The sequence below is a fragment of the Chiloscyllium plagiosum genome, chromosome 14, assembly GCF_004010195.1.
Source record: "Chiloscyllium plagiosum isolate BGI_BamShark_2017 chromosome 14, ASM401019v2, whole genome shotgun sequence".
Lineage (NCBI taxonomy): Eukaryota > Metazoa > Chordata > Chondrichthyes > Orectolobiformes > Hemiscylliidae > Chiloscyllium > Chiloscyllium plagiosum.
In genome coordinates, this window is record NC_057723.1 from 6,000,781 (window position 1) to 6,023,598 (window position 22,818).

The 22,818-nt window shown below is 42.0% G+C and overlaps 1 protein-coding gene across 1 annotated transcript in view; it reads right to left on the reverse strand.

Moving 5' to 3' along the window:
• Window positions 1-8,483: 8,483 nt before the first annotated feature.
• Window positions 8,484-22,818, reverse strand: part of ik (IK cytokine) — a 47,069-nt gene continuing 32,734 nt past the window's right edge. The window contains exons 14-20 of the mRNA XM_043703080.1: window positions 20,284-20,362; window positions 18,461-18,541; window positions 17,793-17,850; window positions 16,686-16,774; window positions 13,980-14,088; window positions 11,972-12,006; window positions 8,484-8,924 (exon numbers count right to left, since the gene is read on the reverse strand). Of these exons, the coding sequence (XP_043559015.1) occupies window positions 8,897-8,924; window positions 11,972-12,006; window positions 13,980-14,088; window positions 16,686-16,774; window positions 17,793-17,850; window positions 18,461-18,541; window positions 20,284-20,362 (479 nt within the window). The 3' untranslated portion in view covers window positions 8,484-8,896. The remainder of the gene's footprint in view (window positions 8,925-11,971; window positions 12,007-13,979; window positions 14,089-16,685; window positions 16,775-17,792; window positions 17,851-18,460; window positions 18,542-20,283; window positions 20,363-22,818) is intronic.

Sequence of the window (22,818 nt, forward strand, 5' to 3'; positions counted from 1 at the left end):
CTAGCCTGCCATGTGGAATCTGATCGAACACCTTGCTGAAGTCCATATAGGCTTCCTATATATGCTTTCATCAATCTTCTTTGTCATATCTTCAAAAAACTCTATCAAGTTAGTGAGATGCCGTTTACCACGCACAAAGTCACGTTGACTCTCCCAATTAGTCGTTCCCTTTCCAAATACATGTAAATCCTGTCCCTCCAACAGTGGACCCACACTGATGTTAGGCTCACCGATCTATAGTTCCCTGGCATTTCCTTACCACCTTTATTTAAATAGTGGCACCACAATAGCCAACCTTCAGCCTTCCAGCACTTGACCTATGGCTGTCAATGATTCAAATATCAGCAAGGGTCCCAGCAATCTCTTCCCTACTTCCCACAGAGTTCTGGGATACACCTAATCAGGTTCCAGGTATTTATTTACCTTTATGTGTTTTAAGATGTCCAACCCCTCCCCTTCTGTAACATACACACTTTTCTAGACAATACTATTTATTCCACTAAACACCTTAGCTTCCATGTCCTTCTCCACAATAAATGCTGATGTGAAATATTGGTTTCGTACCTCACCCATCACCTATAGTTCCACACGTAGACAGCTATTTTGATTTTTAAGGAGCCCTATTCTCTCACTAGTTTCTGTTTTGTTCTTAATATGTTTGTTGAACCTGTTTGGATTCTCCTTAACTCTGTTTGCCAAAGCTATGTCATATCCCCTTTCTGCTCTCCTGATTTCCCTCTTAAATATATTCTTGTTGCCCTTATACTCCTCTAGGGGTTCACTCAATCCCAGCTGTCTATACCTGACATATGCCTCCTTCCTTTTCTTGATCAGAGCCTCAATTTTTCTAGTCATCCAGCATTCCCTACACCTCCCAGGAACATATTGTCTCTGAACTCCAAGTATCTCAATTTTGAAAGCTTCCCTTTATCCAACTGCCTCTTTGCCTGTGAATACCCTCTCCCAATCAACTTTTAAAAGTTCCTGCCTAATACCATCAAAATTTTGAATGCAATTTAGATGTTGACTTTTGGATTAGATCTATCCTTTTCCATAACTATTTTAAAACTAATAGAATTTTGATCGCTGGCCCCAAAGTGCTCGCCCACCAACACCTCATTCACTTGCCCTACTTTATTTCCCAAGAGAAGGTCAAGTTTTGCTGTTTTTCTAGTTGGTATATCCACATATTGAATAAGAAACGTTTTTTGAACACGCTTAACAAATTCTTCTCCATTCAAGTCCTTTACACTATGGCAGTCCCAGTCTGTATGGAAAGTTAAAATCCCCTACCATTACAATTCTATTATTCTTACAGATAATTGAGATCTCCTTACACATTTGTATCTCAATTTCCCGCTGACCATTGGAGGGCCTTTTGTACAATCCAATAGTTTGGGCACACAAGGCTACATAGTTTCTTTAACAATAAATTAGAAGTTTGTTACACATCGGACACAAACAAAACAGACCAAGCTATCCAGATACAGAACACTATTGTAAAAACTGTAAAACACTCAGCCAAAGGAAAGTTCCAAAGTATTCTCCAACACTAGCATTTTACAAGGATTCAAATCCAGATAAATTGCACCTCTACTTAAATTTTGAGTTCAGTTTAATTAATTCTTCCCAGTTTCTGTCCTGTGAACTGTACTCACACAACCAAGAGCTTAGATCTTCTCAGCTTTTAAGAGCCTGCAGATTTTCAACAAAACACTCCCTATTTGGAAATTTCCCAAACTCAACTCTTCCATTGAAATGGTACATTAGCCACTCTCCAGTCTTCCACACCTCACCTATGGCTGTTGATGATACAAATATCTCTGCCAGGGGTCCCACAGTTACTTCTCATAATGTTCTGGGATATATTTGATCAGGTCCCAGGGATTTATCTACTATTGTGCATTTTAAGACCTCCAGAACCTCTTCTCTTGTAATGTGGATTCTTTTTACGACATCACTATTGATTTAGTTAATTTCCCTAACTTCCATGTCTTTCTCCAGTAAATACTGACATAAAATATTTGTTTAGGATCTCACCAATCTCCTGTGATTCCATAGATGGCCTTGTTGATCTTTAAGGGGCCCTATTCTCTCCCTAGTTGTTCTTTTGCCCTTAATATACTTGTAGCATCTCTTTGGATTCCCCTTAACCTTAGCTGCCAAAGCTATCTTATGTCCCCGTTTGCCTTCCTGATTTCCGTCTTAAGTGTATTACTACACCTCCTGTACTCCTCAAGCTGTCTGTATCTGACATATGCCTCCTTTTTCTTAACCAGACCTCAATATCTCTAGTCATTCAGTGTTCCCTACTCCTGCCAGCCTTGCCCTTCACACTAACAGGAACATGCTGTCCCTGAACTCTTGTGACCTCACTTTTGAAAGCCTTCCACTTGTCAGATGTTCCTATACTTGGGGACTACCTCTCCTAAATCAACATTGGCTATGCCCCAATTTAGAACTTTCATTTGTGGATCAGGCCTATCCTTTTCCATAACTATTTAAAAATACATTGAAGCTCGGTCACTGGTCTCAAAGTGGGCGGCACGGTTGCACAGTGGTTAGCACTGCTGCCTCACAACGCCAGAGACCCGGGTTCAGTTCCTGCCTCAGGCGACTGACTATGTGGAGTTTGCACGTTCTCCCCGTGTCTGTGTGGGTTTCCTCTGGGTGCTCTGGTTTCCTCCCACAGTCCAAAAATGTGCAGGTTAGATGAATTGGCCATGCTAAATTGCCCATAGTGTTAGGTGAAGGGGTAAATATGGGGGAATGGGTCTGGGTAGTTTGTGCTTCGGCGGGTCGATGTGGACTTGTTGGGCTGAAGGGCCTGTTTCCACACTGTAACTAATCTAAAGTGCTCTCCCACTAACACCTCAGTCATTTGCCTTGTCTTATTTGATCCAATCCCAGGAGCTCATGTTGGTAATGACTTGGAAAGGAATAAACCAGAAAGGAAGTGGTCCATGTGATGTTGCTGTCCTCAGAGGGAGTTGTGAGTAGGTCTGCATGGGGCGGGGAATCATTTTAAGTATGTGCATTAATTTACTGTCCCCGGTAGTACCCACTTGAAGCTCCCTTCATCTCCTCCTCATCAACATCACCCTCCCCTTCTTGGGGGTATCATCCTCAGACGTGGACACAGCAATCACATGATGGATGGTGACACCCAGCTCTAGATCTCTCTGGATTCTTGGCATTATCAGAATGAATAACCGATCTCTGCTGAGATATAATTTCGTCCAGTTAAACATTGTAAAGACTGTAACTTTAGGAGCTTATTTTGTCCTTTGTTTTGAAGAGAGGTTTTTAGGCAGAGGCACTGAGCAGTCTATCAGCCACTTGAGTAAACAACTGGATGGGCTTTAGGGTTTTTTTAAAATTTGGAACAATAGAAGCACAGGTGTGTGGAGACACACACAAACCGAGGTTTTTGCAGGTTTTGCTTTAGTTAGTTAGCAGATGTGAACTGAAGATTGTGGAATGAAATACTCTCTCTCTCTCTCTGGCTATCTCCTTCTTGCTAATAGAATTGCAATCTGTTCTTTTGAATTTGCCTTTGCCAAGGGAGTGTTTATGGGATATTACTATATTCAAACAGTTAATTAGTAATAGTTACTATATCTATTATTTTGCTAAGCATTCCAATACAGTTACAGCTAAGCCAATTCTTTTGTTTATTCTTTCTTTTGTTGCACTTTAACTGTTATATATGGATAAATTCTTTTGTTTAATATTGAGTAGTTTGACCAGTTGCATTGCATCTTGAACCCAGCATCTTACATTTATTTTTAAAATAAGAGAATGTTAGGGTCTAGGCTACCTCCTTAATTATTTTGAGGGGGTCTAGTCTGGTCCATAACAAGACTAACGCAATTGTCTGGACCCCCTCTACAGCCCACTCTGAATTCTTGCCACTGAAGACATTTCCGCTCCCTGCTCACTGTCTCGGCTGGACTCAGACTGTGTACAATCGCACAGTGATAATCAGTGCTGAGCTGAGTCTCTGACCTAACATCCCCTTTACCACAAAGAGCAGCAATGTCTATCTCCATAATATTGCCCACCTCCATACCTGTGCCAGTTGAAATGTCGCTCTCCTGTTTGTGGTGGTGCCAATGTTGAACTTCACCTGACAAAGGGGCAGCGCTCTGAAAGCTTGTGATTTCAAATAAACCTGTTGGACTATAACCTGTGTCGTGGGACTTCTGACACTCTCCTGTTTGACCACATTCTATAAAGTCAGGTCACCCAAATTCCGACTGCTTACTTGTGACAGTGTCTTGGAGATCAATCATTTATTGCTGGATATTCCATTCCAGGTCCTTACTAACGGAAGGGGCCATGTCAAAATAAGTTGGTTCAAGCTGTCATCTTGAAAATTCTCAGACCAAGGCTTATTTCATGCATGAGTCGTTTTTTCAAATTGATATGATGTTCGTGTTGGTGCTGATGGAATATTTTTGATCAATCTGCTTCTCACCTCAATTGCAGTCTTCTACAAGGTGATTTTGTATCCTGTGGTTCAACATGTCTTCATACTGGGGACAGGCAATAAATACTGGGGTATATTTCCCTCCCCACCCCTATCCGCCTTCCGCAAAGACCGTTCCCTCCGTGACCATCTGGTCAGGTCCACGCCCCCCAACAACCCACCCTCCCTCCTGGCACCTTCCCCTGCCACTGCAGGAATTGAAAACCTGTGCCCACACCTCCCTCCTCACCTCCATCCAAGGCCCCAAAACAGCCTTCCACATCCACCAAAGTTTCACCTGCACTTCCAGACATGTCATTTGTTGTATCCGTTGCTCCTGACACGGTCTCCTTTACATTGGGGAGACTGGACATCTTCTCGCAGAGTGCTTTAAGGAATATCTCCGGGACACCCACACCAATCAACCGCACCGTCCAGTGGCAGAACATTTCAACTCCCCATCCCACTCTGCCGATGGCATGCAGGTCCTGGGCCTCCTCCACTGACACTCCCTCATCGCCTGACGCCTGGAGGAAGAATGCCTCATCTTCCACCTCAGAACACTTCAACCCCAGGGCATCAATGTGGATTTCATCAGTTTCCTCATTTGCCCTCTCCCCCCGTCTTACCACAGTTCCAACCTGCCAGCTCAGTACCATCCTCATGACCTGTCCCACCTGCCAATCTTTCTTCCCACCTATCCGCTCCACCCTCTTCTCCGACCTATCACCTTTATCCCCACCTCCATCCACCTATTGCATTCTCATCTACCTTCTCCCCAGCCCCACCCCCCCCTCCTATTTATCTCTCCACCCCGGAGGCTCCCAGCCTCCCTGATGAAGGGCTCCTACCCGAAACATCGAGTTTCCTGCTCCTCGGATGCTGCCTGACCTGCTGTGCTTTTCCAGCACTACGCTGATCTTGACTCTGACCTCCAGCACCTGCAGTCCTCACTTTCACCTAATATATGCTGGCCAGCTAGTGATGTCCACATTCCACAAGAGAATGAGAAGAAGCTTATTTTTATATCTCGTAGAACTGAAAACATTTCACAGAATCACAGAATTGTTAGAAGAAGGCTTTTCAGCTCATTGTGCCTGCATTGACTCTTCAAATAAGCATCATTACCTAGCATCAATCTCTTCCATTTCCCCCCAGACCTTTGCACATTATTTCTATCCAAATAATCATCCTACATCCTCTTGAATACCTCAAATGACCCTGTCTCCACCATTTTCACAGACAGTGCATTCCAGACCATATTTGCTGAGTGAAAACATTTTTTCCTCCTTCCACTCTTGCTTTGTTTGTGGATCATTTTAAATCTTTGCCTTCAGTCTTGTTCTTTTGTGCAAAAGATGCAGGCCACTTAACCTTTCATGCCCGTGCCATCCCTCTGTAAGAATAATCTAACTCAGGCTTCATTGCTTGATCCTTTCCCCAAATGCTTCAATAATTTTATTTCTCATGTATCCATTTCCCTTTCTCAAAGTCATTATGGGTTCACCCCTTTGTTTCTGGTTCGGCCTCCCAAATTTAAGTTAAAGCAATATTCTTCTAAACTGCTCTCAGTCTTTTGGTAATGATATTTCATTCATGTACCTGGCTGCTGTGCCTAATGGCAGAGTGGTAGGCATGATTTGTATGGACTTCAGTAAGGCACTCGACAAGGTTCCCCATGGGAGACTGGTTAGCAAGGTTTGATCTCACGGAATACAGGGAGAACTAGCCATTTGGATACAGAACTGGCTCAAAGGTAGAAGACAGAGGGCGGTGGTGGAGGGCTGTTTTTCAGACTGGAGGCCTGTGACCAGTGGAGTGACACAAGGATCAGTGCTGGGTCCACTGCTTTTCATCATTTATATAAATGATTTGGATGTGAGCATAAGAGATATAGTTAGTAAGTTTGCAGATGACACCAAAATTGGAGGTGTAGTGGACAGCAAAGAAGGTTACTTCAGATTACAACAGGATCTTGATCAGATGGGCCAATGGGCTGAGAAATGGCAGATGGAGTTTAATTCAGATAAATGCGAGGTGCTGCATTTTGGGAAAGCAAATCTTAGCAGGACTTATACTCTTACTGGTAAGGTCCTAGGGAGACCTTTGACTGTATGTTCATAGCTCCTTGAAAGTGGAGTTGCAGGTAGATAGGATAGTGAAGAAGGCATTAGGTGTACTTTCCTTTATTGGTAAGAGTATGGAGTACAGGAGTTGGGAGGTCATGTTGTAGCTGTACAGGACATTGGCTAGGCCACTGTTGGAATATTGCATGCAAATCTGGTCTCCTTCCTATCAGAAAGATGTTATGAAACTGGAAAGAGTTTGGAAAAGATTTACAAGGATGTTGCCATGGTTGGAGGATTTGAGCTAAAAGGAGAGGTCGAATAGGCTGGAGCTGTTTTCTCTGGAGCATCGGAGGCTGAGGGGTGACCTTAAAGAAGTTTATAAAATCATGAGGGGCTTGATAGGATAAATAGACAAAGTCTTTTTCCCTGGGCTGGGTGAGTCCAGAACTAGGTTTAGGGTGAGAGGGGAAAGATATAAAAGGGACCCAAGGGGCAACGTTTTCACACAGAGTGTGGTACGTGTATGGAATGAGCTGCCAGAGGATGTGGTGGAGGCTGGTACAATTGCAGCATTTAAAAGGCATCTGGACGGGTATATGAATAGAAATGGTTTGGAGGGATATGGTCTGGGTGCTGGCTGGTGGGACTAGATTGGGTTGGGATATCTGGTCGGCATGGACGAGTTGGACCGAAAGGTCTGTTTCCGTGCTGTAGATCTCTATGTCTCTCATTGACACGTAAATCAGTCTCCCAAACAATACTTGCAGGACCACTTTGAAGTGTTGAGACTGTGTGAGAATGGTAATGTGTGGCAACTGTTGTGTGATCACAATTTTCCATAAAAAGATCAGTAGCCCTTACCAGAGGATCCTTAAACATCCATTCGAACCAGACAAGGAGAATTTTTTTTTTTATTCGAAAGGTAGCACCTCCTGCTACATAATTCCATATTGGACCAGCTGCTGACGTATGAGCTGCACTGTGGCTCAGTGGTTAGCACTGCTGCCTCACTAAACTAGTCCCACCTGCCTGCTCCGGGCCCATATCTCTCCAAACCTTTCCTATTCATGTACTTATCCAAATGTCTTTTAAACATTGTAACTGTACCAACATCCATCACTTCCTCTGGAAGTTCATTCCACACATGAACCACCCTCTGTAAAAAATATTTTGTCCCTATCTATCATTTTTAAACTTTCTCTAAACTCATCTTAAGAAAGTGCCACTTAGCTTTGAAATCCCCCACCCTAGGGAAAAGACAATTACCATTAACCCTTTCTATACAGCTCATTATTTTATAAATTTCTATAACGTTGCCTCTAAGCTTCCTACGCTCTAGTGAATAAAATCCCAGCCTAACTTTCAAACTCAAAACCTCCCATACCCGGCATCATCCTGGTAAATTTTTCCTGAAACCCCCTCCAGTTTAATAACATGCTTCCTATAACCTGGTGACCATTACACTCAACACAAGCTTTGGGGAAAGACCTGGGAGTGTGGGACTCCGTGCATAGCTCATACAAAAAGCTAGCAAAAGCAAGTTGAGCTTCCCGCACTGTATGAAGCTACATTTCCAGGGGGGGGGTGCGTTTTGGCAAACTGAAAATGGAAATCCGCCATTACAAACAAAAACCCATAGCATTCACGTTAGTGGAAAAAGGGGCAGAGAGACTTTTGTGAAGATTGTTTATCAGAAACACTCTCGTAACTGACTGGTCAACGACTGTTCTCTCAGGTGCTGATGGTCTGCTGTCTGCAGTATTTCTGATCTACTCTGCATTCCTTCGGAGATCTACAGCAGTGATTTCAAGGTTATCAGAGTCGAGGAAGCTGCGCTGCAGATCTGTGCAATAAATGTTGTGTGAATTTAACCTCCAGGTGAAAAAGGTGCAGATCAAAGATCCTTGAACCATTGGCCACAAACGGTCCATGACTCACATGCCAATAATTAAACAGAGAAATTTAATGTTAAGCTTTTCTATGCACAAAGAACAGATGCAAATGTAAAGAGGTCAAACTCTACACAGAGAGTACACATGGATTGCTGTTACAAGCTTCTTTAAACAAATCCCCCTCCCAAAACGACTCATCTCAAGCGTCAGAAAAATTTGCAGCTGTTTCAAAATGAAAATCCTTGCAAATCACTCCCCCGATGCAGATTTAATATGCAGGAGGAGATGATCAGGCTCTGTGAACACTTTTTAATCGTTTAAAATTGGGATAACGTCATCTGCTGCTATTTCACTGATGTGGATGGAGAAGGCATTAAAAAAAAACCTTTCGACAGTCGCTCAGAAACCACTGTCAACAAGTGACCAAAATCATGGAATGTACGGACGGCAACGCCACTTCAGCCTCAGTACTTCGGTCTCTTCACCTCGACACTGTCAAACAGAATAGAGTCGGATTAATCTTCCATGACTCAGCAAATGAAACAACGCAAGCTCCTGAACTCCAAAAATGTAGGATTTTTTTGGGAGCACAAGGGAATTCAAACAACAAGGAGCAGGAGTTTAAAAAAAAAAAGAGAGGAATTGAGGATCAGTGGAACCATAAAAATAGACAATTAAGTTATTAAATCAGTCAGGCTTTATAAAAATCAGAACATATGACAGCTGAGAGAAACACCAAGAGATAAAACCATACCAGTGAGTATTGATTATTCAACAGTTGGGAGTAGACTAAGCAGCTCAAATGTATGAAAACCCAGGCACATCAGCCCCAGAACAACTGTAAAAGCTTCTAAATATTAATATTTAACTTGCATTTAAGAGGAAGCTAGATAAACACAATGGAGAAAGGAATTGAAGATATTGTTGATGGGGTGAAGAGGGTTGGTTTGGGGTATGCATGGAGCAGAAATACTGGCTGAGTTGGGCTAATTGGCCCATTTGTGTACTGTATATTCTCTCCAAGCCTGAGACTATCATCCTGTTACTTTTACAGAACATCTTTTCATATCAAATTAAAAATATTCAACAATTATGACTCGTGTAGCATTTTTGTGCCAAAAATCATTAGCAAACAGCAATGCAACAATAACATTCATCTTCTAAACAACATTTTTAAATCAATGTCAGCCAAGACATGATGAGAATTCCTACTCCAAATAATGTAGAGAGGTTTTCAATTACAACCTCAAACAGCGTGTGGAGTTGCACTTAAAAATTCATTGGTAAATCCAATTACATAACAATCCCTTTAAAACGTAACAACATATCAGTGTAGATTACATCCTGCATTCCTGGGATGGGGTTCAAACCCATGTGTTTCTGGGAGTCAGGGTGAAATTAAAAACAACTACACCTCTGTCTTTCGCTTTTTCAATTTGGTTTCAGCTTTGACACTGACTATGTAGCAACATTATCTGGGAATCAGAAAGTCTAGGGTTCAAATCCCACTCCAGAGACTTGAGTGTGATAATCTAGGTTGACATTTCAGACAGACTAACTTTCAGATGAAATGTTAAACAAAGTCTGTCCTCTCAAACTGATGAGAAAGGATTTCATCGTTTTACTGGAACAAAAGGAGGGGACAGTGTAGAATGCCCTGATTAATATCGATTCTTCAACCAACATGACTGAACCAGATCACCATGCTCATATGCCATGAAAACGCTGCCTCCTTTGTTTCCTGCGTTATAATAGTGAATGCACTTCAGAAGTATTTAATTTATTGTAAAGTGTTGAGTATCTTGGGACTGTGAAAGATAATAACTTGGTTCGTTCTGTCTACGCTTATCAATGAACTCATTAGTTTATCAGGAATAAAGCTGCCCCAGTTGTACCAGACCATAGTGCTGCAATTTCATTAGACAGAGATGACTGTTGCTGGTTTAACCTAAGATTCACCAGCCTTCAGGCAAAGGGCACGGTTAAGGAGGAGATATCTTTCATGGTAACTCATCACTCAGAACTTATAAATTAAGTGTTTTTACAATCAATCGAAGCCTGTTTTAGTCATGCCTGCACAATTATTTAAAATAACTTTGTAACCTACATTTGGCAAATGGAACAAACTAGCATATTTTGTAAGATGACCTGAGTTTTGATGTAGTTTTCTCAACTTTGCCATTTTTACAGTCTTTTGATATCACACATATATCACCGGCCTCATTAAACCAAGCAGTCATTTTGCCCTGCCATTCAATGTAGCCAGAACTCCATTTCAGAACACCAGTAACCATAAAGTAGCCACCAGCCAGCAACAGATGCTCAATAAAAGTAGTACCTCAGTTATGCTGTAACTGAAATAAATTATTAGTTGGTTAATAAAGAATGGAATTTTATTAATTCCAATTAAATAGTTTCATGTAAAATACTGTTCGTGAAATTGGAAGAAACATGACACCTCAAGGGTCTTCCGATGGTTGGAACACGATGAATAGAGCTGCGTTAGGATAATAGTCTAAAACACTCCATTGTCTTCAGGTTTAAGGCAATGTGAGACATGGACAGATTAAACAAAGGTATTTTACAACCTAGGGTCTGGTTGTAGGACTATGTTACCCCAGCTTTTGGGGGTAGTTTTGTTCTCAGGTTCCCAGCGAGCGTGAGTAATTTTATCTCGGGACTGATACCTCTGCCCATGAGTTGGGTTCCTGCTAGTAAGAAAACTCGATATATTTCCTGTCAACTTGCTTGGTTCTGGATTGGCTATCCAGTTAAAAGTTTGTTCTGAGCTTCTTTGGATCTTTTGTTTGTCAGTTACATTGTCATTAGTTGTTAGATAAGTGTGCAATGTTTTATTTTGTCTATACTTGATAATCCTGGGTATTATCCATTAACTAGGAGTCCCAGCCTTTACCAGAAGGTTCACCCCTGTTGAATTTGAAGCATCTGAAGTAAACAATTAGAAGGGTTAATTTGAGAGTCTGAATTAGGCACATATAACCAATCTAAATGATCCAAACATCCTTTCACACCTTAAAGGACAGTCACATTTCACTAAACATTTGTTAATGGGAATGCATTGCATATGGAGTCACAGAGAGCACAAACATCCAAGGGCAAATATTCAGATTCTGCATAGATTGCCAGAGGAGCATTAAGGCTCAGTAACCTCTTATCACGATCCAGCGCCTGTTGTTGGGCATGGTTCCACTCATTGTTTGGGATATACCAAGAACACCAGTGGGGACAGCATGGGGTGCAGTGGAGGGGGGTGGCGGTGGGGGAGCAGCCCCGGACTCCACCTGAAATCTGTATGGCTTTAGCTGATGGCCAACTGCTGCTTAATGGACTGCAACAGGAAATCAGGCTTGGCTGTAATGTGGCTTAAGGGACTAACAACATTCACACACGCAAGACCAACCGGGCAAAGTACAAAAGGCACACCAATGTCAGAGAAGTCGGAAACCAGCAAGAGTCAGCTGCTTAAAGGGATCAAATGACGAAAAATGGAATATCTTATGACTGAAAGTACCACTTACCCATCTGCCTCCAACTTCTTTCTTTTTTCAATGATCTAAAGGTGAAGCAATGAGACATTTATAGCCTTTAATTTATTTTTGTAAAGTTCTTTAATGATATCGTGTACTATCAATCAATGGGAGACAAAACAATAGTGAACTGATCTGATGCCTGTGGATCCTGTGTGACTTCACCTTTTGTATCAGCCTGCCATAAGGGATCTTGTCAAAGTCCATGTAGGCAACATCCACAAGCCTGCTCTCATCAATCATCTTCATAATTTTCTCAAAATACACAATCAAATTTATGAGAAATGACCTTCCTCGCACAAAGCCATGCTGCCTATTGCTAATAAATCCATGTCTTTCCAAATGTGAGAAAGTGAGGGCTGCAGATGCTGGAGATCAGAGTTGAAAAATGTGTTGCTGGAAAAGCGCAGCAGGTCAGGCAGCATCCAAGGAGCAGGAGAATCGACATTTCAGGAATCCTGAAGAAGGGCTTATGCCCGAAACATCGATTCTCCTTTGTCTTTCCAAATGTGAACAAATCCAATCCCTAAGAATCTTCTTCAATGATTTCCCCACCACTGACATAAGGCTCACTAGCCTGTAATTTCCAGGATTACACCTGTTGCCTTCTTAAACAAAGGAACATTGCTAGCTATTCTCTAGTTCTCTGGGACATCTACAGTGACTAAGCAGGACACAAAGATTTTGTACAAGACCCCAACAATTTCCTCACCTCCCTCCCACAGCATTCTGGGATAGATCCCATCAGGTCCTGGGGACTTGTTTACCTGAACACTTTCCCAAACACCCAATACCACCATCTGTTTTTATACTGACTTGCCCTAGATTATCAACATAACCCTCCCGAGACTCACCATCCACCACATACTACTTCTTAGTGAGACCTAACGCAACGTATTCATTAAGGGCCTTACCCACTTCACCCAGCTCCATGCATAAGTTCCCCCTTTTGTCCTTGAATAAACCTGCTCTTTCCCTAGCTACCCTTTTGCTCCTTATATATGTATAAAATGCCTTCTGATTTTTCTTAATCCTGTTTGCCAAAGACACTTCATGGCCCCCACTAGCTCTCCTAATTCCTGTTTGAATTCTTTCCTGCTCCCTTTGTATTATACAAATAGGCAGGGAATAGAGAGATTATAGACCGCATAGAGGCAAACGTTTTTAGTTTAGAAAGGCATCATGTGTGGTGCAGGCTTGGTGGGCCAAAGGGCCTGTCCCTGTGCTGTAATTATAATTATAGTTATAATTAACTATAATTAACTGCTGTAACTATGTAATTATAGTTTTAATAACATAAAAGAAACCTGTTAATGATTAATGGACTTGTAAGAAAGTCAGACTCTTAACTTACATGGGCATAATATTATATAAAATATGGCTCTTTGTTTTACAAATAATTTTAGCAGAAACACAAAAGTTGGTGGAAAAGCTTAGCAGATGCAGCAATTCCTGTGGAGGGAAATCAGAGTTAATGTTTCAGGTCCAGTGATTCTTCCTCAGAATAGTTACTCGACCCAAAATGTTAAGTTTGATTTCTCTCCACAGATGCTGCTAAAACTGCTTTTGTTTTTGATTTACAGCATCTGCAGTTCTTTCGGTCTTCTGTTATGAAATCTATTTTACACAATACCAACTAATAAAAATGTAATGAGTATACAGTAACTTTATAAACCCATGACTGCATCTTTCAACATGATTAACTTTGTTATACCAACCAGTGTACTCTAGTGGATTAACTGGGTGACACATGCCAACCCGATAACAACCAATCGCTCCAGAAACCAGATTCATATCTGTAACAAGAGTCCATTAACCCATTGCACCATCTAACCCTTCCTACGTACCAAATCACTGATCTTTTGCAATTTTACTAACATATTTTAGACAGTTTTCACTCCAAAGCCAACAATAAAGCAACTGTGAACAGATAAACAGCATCTCTGCCTGTGTTTGGCTGACCATGGAGTTTTCATTTGAGATTGAGGAGAATACATACCGCACTGATCTTCTTCCACTGACGGTCCAGTTCTGCTTTCTCATTTGTTTCCTTGAAGCGTCGGGTTTTGCGCCCCTCAGACATTTTGATACCATACTGGAAGGCAGCTCTGCAAAGGGCGAGATAGTGTGAGTGAGAGGAATTAACTTGTCTCCTTACTGATAGTACCAACTTGAATTGACAGGGGAGGCTTCAACTGTGGCTCAGTTGGTAGCTCTTTCTTTAGTTAGAACATTGTGAGTTTAATTCCCCCTACTCCAGACATCAGGTCACAAAGTCCAGCCAGACACTCTACTGCAGGACTCAGAGTGCTGCTCTGTCAGATGTGGCAGCTTCTGGAAGGGAAACTAATTAATGTCCTGTATGGCATCTCATGTTAAAAAAAGAAAGTGCTGGGCACTCCTGGAAGAATAGCAGGTTAATGATCAGATCCTGCTTTTTGGTGCAAGATTGCTGTGTGCAGAAATTGGAGGTGGTGTTTGCTACCGTACAATAGTGACTACATTTCAAAAGTACTTTGTTGATTGTAAATCATAAAGGGGCATGGTGAAGTGGTGACAGATGCGAAGGAATCAAATAATTACATCATGGCCATTCTGTCCCTCCAAGACAACAATTAGGCTTGTCCTTTTCCTTCTATCCATGGGAATTTCCTCTTTTCAGGGGGTTTGCCCAGATCCATATTCAAAACCAGCTGCAAGAGTCCATTCACACTCAGACACTGCATTCCTGATCTTCACCACCTGCTGCAGGTTTCTCTACGTGTAGTCCTTGCCTTTTTTCGCCATTCATCCTTAATCAGTGCCTTCAGTTTCTCATCCCCTCTGCCAACGGAAACAATTTCTTCCTGTCTTCTCTATTCCAATCTTGAGCACCTCTTATCAATTCCCCCTCAAACCTCTCTATGACAAAAGGAGAACAAACCCAGGGTCTTAGGTGAAACTATATAACTTAAATCCCTTAGAACTTGTCTCGTGAATCTTTTTTTTAAAATTTTCTCGCAAGTCTTCCTAAATAATGCTGACCAGAACTGGGCACAATACTTCAGTTGGGACAGAATTCATGTTTTAGAAAGATTTACCACAACTATGTAAAGCCCAGGATTTTGTGGGCCTTTTAAGTTCCCCAGCCATGGATCTGTGCACAAGTATTTCTGTTTCTGCACCCATTTATAAAATTGTATATTGCCTACTTTCATTCTTCCAAGCAAAATGTATCACTTCATAAAGTTCTTTGTTTAGTTTTCATTAAGTTGAGCTGCCAGAGGAAGTGGTGGAGGCTGGTACAATTGCAACATTTATAAGGCATCTGGATGGGTATATGAATAGGAAGGGTTTGGAGGGAAATGGGCCAGGTGGGACTAGATTGGGTTGGGATATCTGGTTGGCAAGGACGAATTGGACCAAAGGGTCTGTTTCCATGCTGTACATCTCTATTGACTCTATGCTTGCGAGAGTCTTAGAGGTTTACAGCACAGAGAAGGCTCTTCAGCCCATCATGTCTGCGGTGGTCAGAAACAAGCACCTAACAGTTCTAATCCCATTATCCAGCACTTGGCACTTTTCCTTATGTGCCTCGGTATCACAAATGCACAAAATAATTCTTAAACATTATGAAGATATCTACTTCTATTACCCTTCCATGCAGTCAGTTACTTTTCTCTTTACCAGTTACGGATGCCCTTTACCTTAAATCTATATCTTCTGGTCATTGATCCCTCCACCAAGGGGAGAATTTCCTTCCTGTCTACATTAATCACGACCCTCATAATTTTCTCCATCTCAATCATGTCCCACTTCAGTCTCCTCTGCTCTAAGGCAACAACCCAGAACTGTCCAATCTCTCTCCAGTGAGGTCTGTTACTGTCATCCTCTCAATTCATCTACATTGCCAAATTTTGTGTCCTCTCTACATTTTGAATTTGATGCTGCACTGCTGAGGTAAGGTGACCCAATGATGGTCCAGGAACAAGGATTTACATCCAAGTTAGCAGGGTGGGTGACTGCCCACATCGTCCTTCTGGTTTGTGAAGATGCTGCCACAGAATCTTGGGACAATTGCTGTAGCACACCAGGAAAATAGTACACTCTGCAGCCAAGGCACACCAGTGGTGGAGGGAGTGAAAGTTCGGAATTATGTCAACTGGTCTGCTTTGTCTTGGATGATATTGAACCACATGGGTGTTGTTGCAGCTGTGCTCATCCAGAGATGTAAAGTGTATTCCATCGCGGTCCTCATTTTTACTCTGTATCTTACAGAGAGGCTTTGGGGAGTCAGGGTGAGCCACCCAGTGCAGAATGTCCAAGCTCTGATCTGCTGTCATAGCAACGGCATGTATTTAGTTGGCCCATTACAGTTTTTTTCCAGGATGTTGACGATCCAGGATTCAGTGCTGCCCACTGGACATTATGAGAAAGTAATTGGTCTCTTAAATGGTTGGAGATGGTCAATGTCTGGCATTAGGGAGGCAACAATGCTACTGGCTACTTATCAGTCCATGTCTGAATGCTGTCCAGATTTCAGAAGAATATAATAAATAGTATGAAACACAATCTCAAAAGGAATGAATTTTCGTGGGTCTGTCATTGACACATAGTCTGATGCTTGGACTGTCTATAACTGTGTTCTGCTCAATAATTCAGGGTGATTTCATAACAGATGACTGCCTGCCTTTAGCAATTGGTAAGATGAACCCTGTGTACTTACTTGGGCAAAGCTTCTTTGTTGTTCATGTATTCACTGTACTCCTCCTGTGTATCGAAATCCCAGCGCCCGAGTGGCCCTTTCTTATTACCCTACAGAAGAAAGCAACTAGAAATTAAGAGCTGTCTCTGGTATTTCCAGAGAATTTATTCTGTAAGCACACTAGCCAGTAGAGAAGGCAGGTAGAACGGGGAATGGTGTGCATTGCTTCTTGATTTGCACCTAGAAGTCAACCTCAGTTCGGAGCTGGGCATGGGTAGGAGTGGTATATTCAGGCAACAATGTTGAGGGATGAGGGCAGGATGGAGAATGGCAATGGGTAGGGGCCTAAACAACCAATTGAATCCTGCAGGAAACACACTCAACACAAAGAAAACCTACCATTAAATTGATTAATTTTTGATCTATTCATTCATGGAGTGTGGGCATCACTGCCTAGGCTAGCATTTATTGTCCAGAGGCTAAGACTCAACCACATTGATATGGATCTGGAGTCACCTGGTAAGGATGGCAGCTTTCCTCCTGTAAAGGCGTTTCTGACAATCAACAATGACTCACAGTCAACAAAGATTTAAAATATCACCATCTGCCATGGTAGGATTTGAACTTGGGTCGCCAGATCATTATCTGGGTGTCTGGATTAGTCGGCTATTGATCATACCACTAGGCCACTGCATCCCCATTAATGTCTTTTGGAAAAGAGCAAATGAGTTTTAATCAAACGAGAAGTTGGACTTACATAGTGCCTTGAACACAATGTGCCCGAGTCACTGAGGCATTTTACAATCTAAAGGCACTATACGTATACACAAGTAGTTATTGCTGGTTGATGCTCTCAGAATGGCACCATCTTCTAAAAAAAACAATTGTTCATGCGATATGGGTATCATTACCCACTGCACAGTTAAGAGCCAACAACATTGTTGTGGCTTTGGAATCAAATGAAGGCCACACTTCGCTAGACCAGGTCAGGATAGCAGACTTCTTTTCCTAAAGGACATTGACATGGAAGTCCTACTATGCAGCACTATTGCAGAAAGTGGTTAATAACTGGATACACACCATTCATACAGCTATTCTAGTGCAGAACTTTTGCTTCTCACTTCTTACCTGATCCATTTTACTGTAATCGACCTCTTCATCACTGTCGACAGCCATATCATCCAGACTGTAATAGGACAGAAATGTGAAAAAATACTAAACCAATGTACAAGTGGTACAACAACCTCAAGTGTGTGGGAATCCTGTCACTTTGTGAGGAAGCGCTTAACACTGCACAAGTGGCACAGTGTGCATTACTTTATCGTTTGATAAACTTATCAGACTATAGTACCTCTTAAATCCAATGATTGAAGTTCCCAATTCAGAAAGAGGCTTTGCCTCTGTCAGCTCTTTGAAACAGCTATCCAAATTGCCCTACAAACCCTGACACTCCACCCTGCCTTGACCCACAGCCCTGTAAATTTGTCCCCTTTCAAGTGTTTGACCAACTCTCCTTTGAAAGTTATTACTGAATCTGCTTCTACTATCTTTCACAACTTGAGTACTTTCAATGGCAACAATTTGTGGTATTAATTTTTTTTCCCCTCATCTCCAATCTTTAGTTTTGTCAACTCTTATCTGTGTTGTTTGGATTATCAACCCACCCTCTAGCAGAACGTTTCATGTTCCTTCTACCAAAACTGCTAATACAGTTGGCACTGCACATGTTGAGGTTTCCTTCAGAATTCTGAAGAACAGTGGTCTACACATTTATGTCAGAAATGTCTAACACTTACGTGGCTGGGTAACACTCTGCATAGCTGTCAGACGTTCCAAAGAAATCTCCAAGGCGCTTCTTCTCATCTTGTCTCTTTGTCTTGATACTCAATTAAGGAAACACTGATCCTTTTAGCTTTGCCTGAATGCAGCTGTAGGCAGGGGTTGTCCTAGAGTATTATCACGAGACTGTTAATCCAGAAACCCAGGTACTGCTCTGGGCACCCATTAGGGCAGATGGTGGAGACTGAATTAAAAAAAAAATTTGGAATCATCAATTGTCAGGAAAACCCCATCTAGTTCATAACGTCCTTTAGGGAAGGAAACTGCCATCTTTACCAGGTCTAGACTACGTGTGACTCCAGACCCACAGTAATGTGGTTAACTCTCAACTGCCCTCTGGGCAATTAGGGATGGGGAATAAATGCTGACCGAGCCAGCGATGCCCACAAACCATGAACGAATAAATAAAAGCTAGATCCTGACAGTAAAATTCTACAGGGAAATAATTGTATATTTTAAGCTCAATATAATTTCTTTCAATATAAAGACTTAAAGAAAAAGCATTTTCACGTTTAATATTCCTGCCAATCTAATTTTTAAAACAGGTTGGAAATCACTACTGCCCCATAGTCCAATCAAGATGTAAATGAGAAATGCTATTCACCCATTGCAGCTTTTGAGGTGGTCAGAGGGTAGACAGAATATACAATTTTAAAATTGGGCAAAAAACCTGTAAGAAGCAACAAAATTGTTAACTAGCCTTCTGCAAAGTTCGGGGTTCAGGTGTCAGTATTGGAAATGCAGATCTCTAAGAGCAAATTTGAACACTTCCAGAGTCGATGCTCATAGGACTTTGCGTTTAGGAGCTAGCTTAGGTTCTAGGGGACGTCTGACGCACAGTGGGGGAGCATTAGGGGAGGGTGGGGGAGATCTTGGTTTGTTAGTTGGTTGGCTGGCTGGCTTCTGGACAGGAAAAGGTTTCAGAAAAGAAAAGTTGAAACTGGTGTTTGTGCTATATCACAGATTTATGATAAAAACTGGTACAGTATATCTCTTTTGCTGCTTAATTCCACATGTGGATATTGGTCTAATAAAAGAAGATATTGCCAGCAAGGCAAACATATTTTGCCCATCCCTATACAAGCGAGTGGTTAGGTTACTTTGCAAGACAGTTAAGAGTCAAGTGTACTGCACAGATTTTGGAGTCACATACAGATCAGAGTGGTAATACAGTATTCTTCCTTCCTAGAGAGCTGGATGGGAGTTGGTAGTTTCCATGATTGATCCTAGCCTTTCACTCCAGACGTAGTTAATTAATTTCCCAGTTGTCATGCTGGGACCTGAACCTGTATTCCCAGATTATGAGGATCACACCTCACTGACACCTCACTGTCAGTGCAGTGATTGGCAGTTACAAAGTGGGTATAAAGTGAACAATGATTTTGCAAACTTAAATCCAACAACCAGAGAAGATTACAATCATTCAAAGCATTCTGCTGAAAGTCATCCAACCACCATTTTGTGCTAACCTAACAATGAAATTCCAAATGAACATGTTAAGTGTTCATATCCTCATGTTTGAAATCTCACTCCAGGTTGACACACCCATAAGAGGAATACAGTGACAATGCTCCTCTGTTGGAGCTGCCATCTTTCCAATGAGGTGCTAAAACCCAGCCCTTTCTCCAACAGATGTTAAAGGCCTCATGGTACAAGCTTCTCATTGAGAAGAGCTCTCCCCAGCATCCTGGTAAAAACCTCTCCCTCAAATATATCTTCTTTTTCTTTATTTAACTTCAAGCTCTGTATAAACATAGGTCTCTCTGCACAGAAAGGATATGATTCTGCTCCCTGCCATCCTCCAGCTCCTGCAAATTTCTCATTGATGGATTTAATCAGATCCTTTGCTGACCCAGGGCCTGGATGAAACAAAATAAAAGGCATCAATTATGTCATGATACATTTTTCAAGACTGTTTTCTTCCAGTATGATATTTTTAATATGGTGTATGCAGCAACAGTTACCCTGACAACAAGATATGACAAAGATAGATCTCATTCCCTCTTAAGGTGATTCATTTGTTTGCTTAAGTTAAAACCCTGCAAAATTGTACAAGGGTAAAATAATTAGTGCTGAAAATAGAACATTTAATTTTCAGGCAGTGTTATGGACTAGACCAGATCACTCAAAACATTCTTAAGCAGGCAGCCCTAGACCTAACTTCGCAATTTGTTTTAGTAAGTGTACAGTGAAAGTTACCTGGAGTAAGATAGCTAGGTTGACTACTAGATTTTAAAACAGACAAAAAATGTATTCACAAAATTACACAATGAAACACAAAAAAAACAGAATAAGGAACTTCTACAGAACTCAACCTATCCAGCTAGACTTAATTATGCTGTTCCGAATACACACAACAGTCCCAATAAGCAAACTCCCTTTAAAACTCAGTATAAATGGAACACAGGTTTACAGGCTGAAGTCGAAGGGCAGAAAGAGAGAGAGTTTCCACACAGCTCCCTGTTGAACTTCCCAGTGCAGGAGTGAACTAAAACTGCTCAGCTCAGCTAACTAAAGAGCTGACCACTCCCCTCTCTTCATACACGTCACTTCTAAAGCATGACCACTTTGGCCTGAAGTCTCATCTGTTTACATATAAACAGAAGGCCTATCACAATCCTTTTCATCTCTGTACTAAACCAGACTGGTCCATGCCCAGCCCCTTTATTGCCCCTCTGAAAAAAATCAAGGACAGAGTCTCCTTGAGCCAAGGAAGTGTTGAGATTCAACAATCCTCTACCAGGGATAGCAAGGGCCACTTTCACTTGGATCCCGCAACATGCCACAATTTCCACCATGTTCCCCTCATTTATTTCCCCCACTAGCATTCCCTGTTATTCAGGGAAGATACTCCTTCACCTCAACAGCTGACAGTTCTCAGGACGCAGGCACAGTGGTAAGATTTCCATTTATTACCTACTCCTCATTGTCACAAGATGGTGGCAATGGGCATTTTTCAACTGAGGTGCCAGTTCAGGGGCAGTTGAAAATGAACCACACATGAGCGGGACTGGAGTCATATAACCTTGTGGGCGGCACGATGGCTCAGTGGTTAGCACTGCTGCCTCACAATGCCAGGCACCCGGGTTCAATTCCTGCCTCAGGTGACTGTGGGGAGGTTGCATGTTCTCCCAGTGTCTGCATGGGTTTCCTCTGGGTGCTCCAGTCTCCACCCAAAGTCCAAAGATATACAGATTAGGTGGATTGGCCATGCTAAATTGCCTGTAGTCAGAGGTAAATATACGGTAGGGGAAGAGGTCTGGGTGGGTTACTCTTTGGAGAGTCGGTGTGGACTTGCTGGGCTGAATGGCCTGTTTCCATACTGTAGGGAATCTAATCTAACACAGAACAAGTAACAGCACAGGAACAGGCCCTTCAGCTCACCAAGACTGTGCTGTTACGTAACACTTTTCTAAACTGAAAGCCTTTTAGACTTACAAAGTGAGAGCTATACAGCACGGAAACAGACCCTTTGGTCCAACTTGTCAATCCTAAATTAATCTAGTCCTATTTGCCAGCACTTGGCCCATATCTCTCCAAACCCTTCTTATTCTTGTATCCATCCATATGCCTTTTAAATGCTGTAATTGTACCAGCCTCCACCACTACCTCTGGCAGCTTATTCCATACATGCACCACCCTCTGCGTCAAAACATTGCCCCTTAGTTCCCTTTTATATCTTTCCCCTATCACCTTAAACCGACATTCTCTGTTTTTGGACTCCCCTCACCACAGGGAAAAGATCTTGAGTATTCATCTGTCCATGCCCCTCATGATTTTATACACCTCATCCTCGATGTGATCCATATCCATCTATTCCCTGCCTATTCACGTATGATTTGGAGACGGTGGTGTTGGACAGGGGGTGTACAAAGTTAAAAATCACAGAACACCAGGTTATAGTCCAACAGATTTATTTGGAAGCACTAGCTTTTGGAGCGCTGCTCCTTCATCAGGTGATGGTGGAAAATAAAATTGTAAGACACAGAATTTATAGCAAAAGTTTCCAGTGTGATGTAACTGAAATTATATATTAAAAAAGACCCGGATTGTTTGTTAAGTCGCTCATTTTTTTATAATGAACGTGTTGGTTTCAGTGCTTTCAAATGTAAATTGCAAAATATGAAAGAACTGTTGTGGTTCTGTTCGCCGAGCTGGGAATTTGTGTTGCAGATGTTTCGTCCCCTGTCGAGGTGACATCCTCAGTGCTTGGGAGCCTCCTGTGAAGCGCTTCTGTGATGTTTCCTCCGGCATTTATAGTGGTTTGTCTCTGCCACTTCCGGTTGTCAGTTCCAGCTGTCCGTTGCAGTGGTCA